This window comes from Lutjanus erythropterus, chromosome 19 (assembly GCF_056507025.1).
Source record: "Lutjanus erythropterus isolate fLutEry1 chromosome 19, fLutEry1.hap2, whole genome shotgun sequence".
In the NCBI taxonomy this organism is placed as follows: domain Eukaryota; kingdom Metazoa; phylum Chordata; class Actinopteri; order Lutjaniformes; family Lutjanidae; genus Lutjanus; species Lutjanus erythropterus.
In genome coordinates, this window is record NC_139335.1 from 21,247,689 (window position 1) to 21,258,619 (window position 10,931).

At 41.1% G+C, this 10,931-nt stretch overlaps 1 protein-coding gene across 2 annotated transcripts; it reads left to right on the plus strand.

Moving 5' to 3' along the window:
• Positions 1-1,350: 1,350 nt before the first annotated feature.
• On the plus strand, positions 1,351-6,902 carry LOC146309759 (putative ATP-dependent RNA helicase DDX5). 2 transcript variants are annotated; one of them, XM_084744511.1, is made up of 13 exons: positions 1,351-1,514; positions 2,220-2,385; positions 2,506-2,602; positions 2,687-2,820; positions 2,981-3,046; positions 3,259-3,400; positions 3,505-3,665; positions 3,771-3,943; positions 4,040-4,150; positions 4,253-4,314; positions 4,418-4,477; positions 5,814-6,048; positions 6,247-6,422. In XM_084744511.1, the coding sequence occupies exons 1-13, from the start codon at positions 1,453-1,455 to the stop codon at positions 6,278-6,280; spliced, it is 1,503 nt and encodes a 500-aa protein (XP_084600637.1). In that variant the 5' UTR covers positions 1,351-1,452; the 3' UTR covers positions 6,281-6,422. The 2 variants fall into 2 exon arrangements, with proteins under 2 accessions (XP_084600637.1, XP_084600636.1); XM_084744510.1 differs by having other exon boundaries at positions 1,354-1,514; positions 5,814-6,035; positions 6,247-6,902.
• Positions 6,903-10,931: the final 4,029 nt, after the last annotated feature.

Genomic DNA, 10,931 nt, shown 5'->3' on the forward strand with positions numbered 1-10,931 from the left:
TAACACCATACTGGCTGAGAATAAGTGTCAAGTATGGGATGCAAAGACTTTGCATCTGAAAGGCGCATGTCCCTGACCACCCACTGTGTACTGTGAACACCACAGTACCACTGATACCACTGTGGATTAAAGCGTCTGGCAGATGGCTCAGAGGGGGGCAGGGAAAGGGGGTCAAATAACAATAGAGTTGTTGGTAAAAAAGGTGCTAAGTACAGTTTTTGTGATGAAACTGCATCTTACTACAGAGAAGGAAAGAGTATAGTAGATTAATTAGACTTTAACAGGATAATTATGGTTCATATGTTGATACTTTCATATATAATTAGTATCAATAATGAAAAGAAAACTGTCAAAGCTAAAAGATACACACACACATATATATATGTATATATAAACATGCAAAGTTAAGTGTATTTTATCTTGCTTTGTTTTGGTCACTTGCATAGACAAATGATATAAAACTAGCTTTATGTTTTCAAATAAAGGTGCACTTTAATAAGTACAAAAGAATAAATGCTTACAATACACAGAGTTATTGCAAATAAAGCTCACTCTGGCTCAAAATTTAGTATTTTTGGTTCATTTTTTGGCTCATGGGTGGCCTTCATGACATTTAGGCAACTGTTTTCTGCCACACTTTGAGCGTCAATATTTTAGATTTGTACTGGAAAAAACACAGATTCACAGATAAATTCTTTCACAACTATTGTTTGTCAACTTCTTCAACGACAAGTTCAGTTAAAATCCACCACAGAGGTTATACTGGGTGTGAGTGGAGACTACAGGAGAGAAAAAAGCCGGTCTCTTTCATGTTTGGGTTGGTCCTGGTGACGTAATTTACCGTAACACAACGGAAGCACGAGTCAGAGCCTGATTACCAGTTTCTGTCTCGTACATATCCATCCGCCAACTCTGTTAGGCCTATACGATGTATGAAAAGAAAATATATTTAAAACAAAACAAAAACAGTTGTGAGCTTTTCTGGTTACCCTTTTCTAAGTGTCAGACGACATGCAAAACATAGTGTCTGATTTGATTAGGCTCTACACAAAATGTTTGCCTGTGATTTTAAAAAAATCCTAGAAAAGTATTTTTGTAAGTATGTTTCCTCTAACTTAGTTTAGACAGTATATTGAGTGGAAGGATGGAGGATTCGGGTGTGTTGTTTAAAGCAAAACTTGTTGTGAATTAAAAAAAAACAAAAAAAAAAAACAGTTCGTTTTTATGTAATGTGTATATGTTGTCGGTCGGTTGAAGCCGAAGTTGAAAGGGTTGAAGCTCATATGGCGGACGAATACATCGGAAGAGGGACTTCCTCCTGCCATATAAACCGGGCCTCGTTTTTGCTTTACCGGCATTTCAGCACCACTGCCGGCCGGTCGGGTTTTTAGACGGCAGTTAAGCCTCATAGTAGAATATTTATCTTTTTTATTTATACAGATTGTTTACAAGATGCCTGGATATTCCGACAGAGACCGCGGCGGCAGAGACAGAGATAGAGACAGAGATAGAGGGTAAGTACTTTTTCTCCTGTTTTAGACGACTTTTCCGCTCGCGTGATTCGGAGAAATGGCTGACCAGACTTAAAACCAAGAAAATGATTAGCCAAATATTTTAACATGCGGTGAAAGGAAACCACCAAGAATTACTTTTTGTTTTCAAGCAAGAAGTAAATAATTAGTAAATGGGGCAGTTTCTCGGCTTTATTTATCCACACAAGGCCCAGGCCGGTGAGCAGAGCCCGATGCCGTTGTCTTTGGCTCAAGGCCTAGTTTGGCCTCGTGCCCCGGCATAGCGGCTTTTCGTTAGCTTCAGGGTAATGGTTAGCTAACGGAAAGCCGGCGTTAACGTTACATATTCGTTATCACAAGTAGTTAGTTTTCTCAATATCGATCGTCAAGCTCTCATTTATCACGATAACGTTTATTTTTACATGTTAACAATAACATGTGATGTGTCTTACCCCGGCGCTAAGTAGCTAGTGTTGCTAATACAGCTGGCTAGTCGGCTTTTCGCCATGTGGCAGCTTGAATGCGGATACAAAATGCCGGCTGTTTTCCATTGTTCCTCTGCTGGCTGGAAAGTATATGGCAGCTATATAATTTCTCAGAATGACGCAGTTAGGGTGTGCTTTGTTCTGCTGTTGTCGCCGCAGTAACTGGCGTGATTGAGCCCAACACGACTTTGTTAACCGACATTACGGTTAATTTTAATTTCAGCTATGGCGGTGGTCCTCCTCGCTTTGGTGGCAACCGTGGTGGAGGTGGAGGAAAGTTCGGAAACCCCGGTGACCGGCTGCGGAAGAAACAATGGAACCTGGACGAACTGCCAAAGTTTGAGAAAAACTTCTATCAACAGCATCCCGACGTTGCCCGGAGATCTCTGGTATGTAGTCAGCATGGTCCTTGAAGTGTTATGCAACACTAGAAATGTGCTCCCTCCTGCACGTGTTGCAGTTATGCAATCATGACTGCTGAATTTGCTCTACTCATTTTTATCTTGCAGCAAGAAGTTGAACAGTACAGAAGGGCCAAAACCATCACAGTCAAGGGGAGAGAGTGCCCAAATCCAATCCAAAAGTTCCATGAGGCCAGCTTCCCATGTAAGTTTAAAACGAATGGTGGAACAATATCATGGAGGATATGTGGTTATTTAAATTAATTGTTGCCCCCTTTTTTTCCTTCAGCCTATGTGATGGATGTGATCAACAAACAAAACTGGACTGAACCAACACCCATCCAGGCTCAGGGCTGGCCTCTGGCTCTTAGTGGCCAGGATATGGTCGGCATTGCGCAGACTGGCTCTGGCAAAACACTTTCTGTAAGTTACAGGTGCTCTCTGACCTGTCGCATTAGTTGTGCTGTTTGACAAATACTGCAACAATCTGTGCTGACAAGACATTTAAGCAATGATATAATTTATACAATTAATATTGTGTTCAGCTCATGGAAATAACTGGTGCATGTTTTTTGCTTTGCAGTATTTGTTGCCTGCAATTGTGCACATCAACCACCAACCTTTCCTGGAACGTGGAGATGGTCCCATTGTAAGTAGCCAAAACATAATGTCACATTGATTTATGTCTTGTAATCTCAGAAACTCTTTTAGTGAAATTGCTAGCCATAAATTCAGAGGTTTGATAAGAAATAATTGAAAGCATGATGAAATGTGGGCCAGAAATTGTTTCAACACTAGGAGCTACATAAAAGTGTAAAGCTGTTTTGTTAACTGCTGTGTACTTAATTGCCTCCTTGACAGTGCTTGGTGCTTGCCCCAACCCGTGAACTGGCACAACAGGTGCAACAGGTGGCTGCAGAATATGGCAGAGCTTCTCGTCTCAAGTCCACCTGTATCTATGGAGGAGCACCCAAGGGACCCCAGATCCGTGACCTGGAAAGAGGTATTGTAGCTGCTTTTCGTTTTTTTGTTTGTTTTTTTGCGCCAAACACGTAGATAATTGTCTTTTCAAGAGTTGAGTTCTCACAGTAACTCTTCCATTTAAAGGTGTGGAGATCTGCATTGCCACTCCAGGAAGGCTTATCGACTTCCTTGAAGCAGGAAAGACAAACCTCCGCAGGTGCACTTATCTTGTGCTGGATGAGGCTGACAGAATGCTGGACATGGGCTTTGAGCCTCAGATTAGGAAAATTGTCGACCAAATCAGAGTGAGTATTTAACTTAAACTTACCGCAGCTGCTGAAGGAAATCCTTGTCACTAGTTGTGCATCCTTTAAGGGACTGTGTTGCTAATTGATGCACTGTTTCTATAGCCTGATCGTCAGACGCTGATGTGGAGTGCCACTTGGCCTAAGGAGGTTCGCCAGCTGGCTGAGGATTTCCTGAAGGAATATGTCCAGATCAATATTGGGGCGCTGCAGCTCAGTGCCAACCACAACATTCTGCAGATAGTTGATGTCTGCAATGATGGAGAGAAGGAAAACAAGTGAGTGATGCGTTTATGTGGCTGTAACAAAGTGAAGCTGTTTTCATAATGGTGTTGGGTAATCAAAAATTAAAAATTATACCATGTCCTTTTTAGACTCATCCGTCTGCTTGAGGAAATCATGAGCGAGAAAGAGAACAAGACCATCATCTTTGTAGAAACAAAGAGGCGCTGTGATGATCTGACCAGGAGGATGAGGAGGGATGGGTAAGTGTTGAAATTTCATACTAAGTCACAGTATAATGCCCTCTGTTGTACTGATACTATAGTCATGAAGTACTTATATGGATTAACTTTCACTCCTATTAGATGGCCAGCAATGGGAATCCATGGAGATAAAAGCCAGCAGGAAAGAGACTGGGTTCTCAATGGTAAGCTTGTACCATCAGTACATTTAAATAACTGATTAACGAGAGCTGTAAAACTTGGAAGGAACACTTTTATCATGTCTGATTTTTATTCTTAATTTTTCAGAGTTCAAATATGGAAAGGCTCCAATACTCATTGCTACAGATGTTGCCTCCAGGGGTCTAGGTCAGTATCCTCCCTGATCTGTTAATTTACTCTTAATGTATTTCACAAAGAAAGTGTATTTGCTTTCTTTAACTCTTCTGCTTCTTTCTGAGTTTCTCCCCTGGCCCGAAGGAGCAGTCTGTGTGGCAGGGCCTTGGCATGACAAGCCCAGGTCTCCAGAGGGGGAAGGAGGATTCTTGGAGGTGTCCTGACTGGCGAGGCACGGGTCTCCCAGTCGAGCAGATATACAGAGGTGACCAGGCCCAAGTGCAGCATAACGTGCTGGCCTGCCTAAAAAGGGGGGCGAGTTGAGGGCTGGCCACAGTTCCTCCCCCAAATGCCCATCTGTTCTTTGGCAATGGTTTGGACTGCTTCACACACCCAGGCTCTGTAACTGTCCCAGCTCAAAGCCCAGCTACACTGTCTCCTATTGTCTTGCATGTATGTTTGGGCACTGCATTGCAAGCCATTTGAGTCATTTGAGAGGTGCTTTTTGTTGTGTAGACTTGTTGTAAAGCATGGGTGGCGTTAATGTTGCAGTTTCCTAAACTTCTGTCGGAAGAGCAGTCTGTCAGATCGATCATACCTTCACCTCTGTAAAGACATGGCTACTGGCGCTTTTGGTGACAGTGGGACATGCTAGTTGGACACACTTGGACAAAATCCAAGCTCACACTCCTCCCTCGCCTGCGTTTCAAAGTCATGTCGAGACCTGCCAACGAGAGACATTATGATCAAGTGAACACTGGGTCTGGAAAAAAAATCTTACCATGCCGAGAGTGAGGATGTATTTTGTAGGCATCCTGCAAATTGGTTCAGATCTACAGTTTCTTGGCAAGAGACACTGCAATGTGAGCTTTATAGCAACAATCTCATGAGCGTGTGACAAGGGGACCGTGATTAGTGCTAGTTCAAGCACACTAGGAGGCAGTAGTGTGCACTACAGCCCTACTGTATGGGGACACCTGTGGGTCACTTGACTATTGGTGTGGGGAGTGTGCTGCAATGGGAATGGACTAGTGAATGCATACTCCAAGAAATGGTAAGACTTCTGATCCATTTCTTTATGAGGGTGGTTTGGTAGTGGTTCAAGAGGGGAGGGTTTTTATTTTATCCCACTGGATTGGAAGCCAATGGAGTGTGCATCGTTTCTCTTTTCCCACCGTAGTCTCCCCATGGAGTAAATGTTTGTGTTGTCTAATGCTAGTCTTTTGCAGCCTTTTGGATTTACTAGCCACCCCTACCTCACTTTGGTACTAACTTTCTTTTTGATCTGGTTGTTGTGGTGGCGTTGGCGCACGTCCTTTGTGTGCTGTCCTCCTTTTCCTTTATGCCACACTGCACCACAATCTTACAGATGTTGAAGACGTGAAATTTGTCATCAACTTTGACTACCCCAACAACTCTGAGGACTATATCCACCGCATTGGCAGAACGGCTCGTAGCCAAAAGACAGGCACAGCCTACACTTTCTTCACTCCCAACAACATGAGGCAGGCCAGTGATTTAATCTCTGTGCTCCGCGAGGCAAACCAGGCGATCAACCCCAAGCTCCTCCAAATGGCGGAAGACAGAGGAGGTAAATCTAATTGGTGAGATACAGAAACTGTGCTGTGAATTGCAGCCACTTTTTAATCCTGCTGCTCTCCTTTGTTTGTTCTGACAAGTTGATGAGTTTGTTCCATTTCTCTCTATTGGTATCTCACACCAGTTTCTGGCTAACTTTATTAGATAAATATGAAATATGATTATAATCGGGCCACTCTTCCTAATTTTGTTTTCCTTTCCAGGTCGTTCAAGGGGAGGCAGAGGTGGCGACTATAGAGATGACCGTCGGGATAGATACTCCTCTGGAAGGCGTGACTTTGGCGGTTTTAGGGACAGAGATAATGGTAGAGGGTATGACAACGGACCAAACAAAGCTTTTGGCACAAATTCACAGAACGGAGGATATGGCGGCAGCAATGGCACCAGCAATGGCTTCAGCGGAGGCAGCTACAATGGTAATGGACAGTCCAACTTTAACAACCAAACAGGATCCTTCGGTGGCCAGAACAACTTCCAGGCCCCGCAGTTTGCTCCTGCTAAGGGTGCTGCACAGACTGGTGCGAGTCACCCCCCCTTCCCCTTCCCCCAGGCACAGGCTCCGCAGCAGCACCCACCACCGCTGGTGCCCTACCCCATGCCTCCTCAGTTCTCTCAGTAAACACACCATACACTTGAAAGAAGTAATTTATTGCTTTTTTGTCTTGTTTTAAGTTCTATACTTAATCCAGAATTTTTGTATTTACACAACAGGGTTACAAACAACAAGAACCTCTATCAAGCCTTTTAAGATCTGCAGTGCAGCAATAGTGGTGTTGCACATGTTTTTTTCCCTTACTATTTAATTTGTTACATTCCTCAGTAATGTTTAGTTCTGTTTTGTACTAGGTAATTACAAATGTATTGGTTTTTCATGTGTATCATTGAAAGTGATGTTAAGCTCCTACCTGGAAGTGCACTGCATGATCTTTCAAATAAAACAAAAAAAACCACACAACGGGGTTGGTCTTTCCTGAACTCTTAACTATTAAGGGAAAATTGTTAAACAATGTTACTACCTTTCCTGTCCAGCAGGTGTCATGTTTTGCAAATACACTAGTCATGCAACCTGTTCAGTCTTAGTATGGGAACCTTTTGAACAGCACATACCACTAGATGTGTATAGTATTACAGTATTAGCTGTGGGAATCTGCCTGTTATAGACTTGTGGTATTCATGACTTAACACTGGTGGCAAGCAAAATGGCTATCTAGCTTTCGCCTCACTTCCTTCCATCAGTCTCAACGCCCTTGTTGCTGAAGTGGAAGCTCGTATTCCTTGTCTGTCTTGTGCTCATTGCACACTGGCAAAGATGACTCGTAAATGTGGCATCTTGGCAACATAAATGTTTCGATGACACATTGGCTCTTGAAATGTTTTGTTGTCCCATAATCTTCCAGTCACACTGAGCCTTGAAATGCTCTGTAGTTGGACAGGTGGAGTAATGTCTCCGCCTGCTGGTAGATGACAATGTTTTGGCACGAACAGTTTATGCATCTAATAAGTGTTTCTGGTGTTAAGAGGCAGGGTGATGGAACAGATATTCCAAAATTTTAACAAGTTAACAGACATTTACTCCTTAAATTAACTCAGGATGCATGTAGCCATTCAATTTCAAATCAAGTTTCAACATAAGACAACCATGATCAAAATAAACATCCCAGTTAAAAGAAATAGGACAAAAACATTTGCATTCCAGTTACATCTAAATCTACAAATTCATTATACCAGGTGCCAGTAAAATTAGTGAGTTTTGGTCCAATGCTTGTTCAATGCAGAGTTTACCATAATCAACAGTGGAGGGATTTTAAGAATGACAAGAACAGTCACCAAAAATAATGACTTCTCATATGAGCACTCAAATTTATCTTGCAACCCCTCTGGAGGGTCCTGGCCCCCAGGGCTAGTACAAACAATAGGATACTATTCACTGTATTATAAGAAACCAGTGATAAGGTTTAGTATTAACTTTTTCACATAATTTTGAATTATGATGCAAGTACATTCGATATTAATTTTGGACTGTCATGACCAGCACAAATAATGTGATCAGGACATCCTTACATTTGACTGAACTTTAAGATTACAACACAAAATAGTCACTTCAAATAGGTGCTGTTTTGAAGCCCCTCTGGGCCTATGGTAGTCATTTACTGGATAGAAAGTGTTGTCTTTTTGTAAGAGGATCTGAGCCCACATGTGCCACAGCAGAACTGCTGTTCCACCTCAGCAATGTACAGTATACATTATAATCAAAGACTGAAACCCGGTCACAGGTCAGCACCTGGTGATTATAGATTAGAGTGAACAGGAGTGCTGTGGGCGCGGCTGATTTAAATTGCTTTCTACATATTTACAGAACCCTAGCGTGGAAGTATGAGTGGAACGCTCTCTGTGCAAATACTATTGAGTGTTCCTGTTTTATGAGTCAGAGAATTGCGCTTTTTTTGTCTTCCTGATACGTGAGTCACACCCTTCTGTTGACAGCATTACAGCATAAAACATGGTACACTTGTATGATTTTTTTTTCTGTTTTCAGGGGAAACTCTTCTCATTGTGAAACAAAGGAACCAATGTGAGTCTGGTTATTCTGTGTGTAAATTTGATCCGAGCTGAACACACCATGCTTATCTCAGCTGGATTTCACTGTGGAATTTAAACAGGTTGGATAAATACATCATGGATGCAATGACATGAACACCTGTACAGTATGATGTAAACCTTGCATTTAATACCACCTTTGTTAAGCTCATAAAGTGTCAGAGAGAGTCAGCTGCAGTCATTTTGATTTGGTTTGTTCATCAGAGACAACTGATGCATTGCATGAGCATTCATTTTACTGTTTTTCACTGCACCTCACCAACACACAAGACCTAGCCTGGACTTTCTGTGATTTTGTAAATATTAACCAGTAGGTACTTACTGTTTCTTAACCTCTACTTCTAATCTACATTAAATGACACTTCACCCCAAAAATCAAAAATAAATTTTTCTCCTCATGTCTCTAGTGCTATTTATCCATCTAGATTGTTTTAGTTGTTTTTCATTGACCTAACACCTTTAAAGTTGATAGAACAAACTTTTTAGTAAGCAACTTATTTAGACATCCAGCACATGTGGAACAACATTATCATTCACCTGGAGTTGTGTTTGTGTTCACCTGGTGAAAGTAAGTCCAAAGCTTACTCTTCTTTTAGCTCATCTTTTTAGGTAAATACGTGACTTTTAGCTGCTAAAGGCTCCACTTTGTTCACCGCTAACTATCTGTTACCGGTTTGCTGCTGAGCAGGAAGTGTGCAGTGTATTTTTAGAGCGTTTTCTCTGAAAACTACTGCCTGATGCAAAAGGAAAAAAATGTCATGAGATCTGTGAGAGTGAGCCAAAGCAGTTAAGTTGCAGGCAATGAAAATTAAAATCCTTCAAGATGGTTAACTGCAAATTTGGATGATAATTCTTGGTAGTATAATCAGTTCACATTGTCGCATGGTTTTCAGGTTGTCATTTGATACATTATTATTGCAAAAATAATGCAATAATTAATTATATCCACTTTAAGTACTTCTAAAGACAAAGGTCGAGGCTCAGTCATCACCACTTTCTTGTCCTGTCACTCACTGCTCTCTGGGTTATCTTGGTCCCTTTAACTTTTCGTTCCTTGTCCTTGGTCCCTCCCTCACTCGCTCTCTCCCTGCAGGTATGTGGGTGTTGGTCTGAGGAGTAACTGTTCAGGGTGTGTGTCAGACACACCCACTGCAAGCATGAGACTGAGCAGCATGTTGAACTGACTTCTTCCTATTGAAGCATGAAGAAGTCATTGTTTGACTCCAGAGGAGACGTGCCTCCAACTCCCACCACCCACTGTATCATACATTGTTTATATGTGTTTTGTGCCAACATAAGTGAAATACTATACTATACACTACACTATACAGACTGTATTATCTTTTCTTATCAGCCTTTATTTTGGAAGCATTTGACGTTTGTATTTTTCACACTAGACCTTGACTCTTCATATGTCACAGGTAATTTCACAGGGTGTGTTTCTGATAACCTCACTGATATGCATAGTAGGGAATGAATGACATACCGATCTGTAAGGTTGCAGAGTAATTAAAAAATTCCACCAATTAATCTGACACTTCAGGGTTTGGCTGCATTTGCCAAAACTGATGACCTTGTTTTCGAGTAACACTGTTTAAGTGTGTCATAACTTAAGTGTGAGAGCCTGAACGACTACTGTACTTTAATATTTTGTTGCTTTTATAACTCAATTGTATTTATACAGCATTTTTCATACACATGAAGCCCAAAGTGCACCACATAGCAAAACTGACTGAATAAAAACAAAAAAAATAAGCAACAATAAATAAAATTAAGAAGACAAAAACTTCAAAACTGTCAGATTAAAAAGGTAAGTATTTAATGTTTAAATTAAATATCATTTAATAATACAGACAGAGTTTATGGGGCACATTTATGGGACACATAGGGAACATTTAAAAGAAAAGCGGCGAAGGACCTTAGTGATTTGGCTGGAGCATAAAATGAAAGAAAATCTTTAATGTAGGGAGGAGCAAGTCACTTAAAGCTTTATACAAAAAAAATTAAACGAACATTAAAATCATCTCTAAAAGATACAGATAACCAGTGCATTGCCTTAAGCACTGAGATAATGTGATCTATTTTCCTTGTTTTTGTTGAGGACAGATTATGGATGTATTTTATATTTCATGCTCCCTTTTCTTCTCTGATTGACCTTTTATTATGTAGCGTACACTAACAAATGATACAAGACATCAAAATCTAAATTAGACATTTACACAGGTCACACTTTATTTTACAGAAAACTATAAATAATATGTTCATTATTTAGACACCATAAACCTAACAG

Coding starts and splice junctions, on each gene's coding strand:
- LOC146309759 (XM_084744510.1), top strand. CDS start 1,453: ATGCCTGGATATTCCGACAGAGACCGCGGCGGCAGAGACAGAGATAGA. Junction 3,944..4,039: donor GATGGAGAGAAGGAAAACAA/GTGAGTGATGCG, acceptor TGTCCTTTTTAG/ACTCATCCGTCTGCTTGAGG. Junction 4,315..4,417: donor AAGAGACTGGGTTCTCAATG/GTAAGCTTGTAC, acceptor TTAATTTTTCAG/AGTTCAAATATGGAAAGGCT.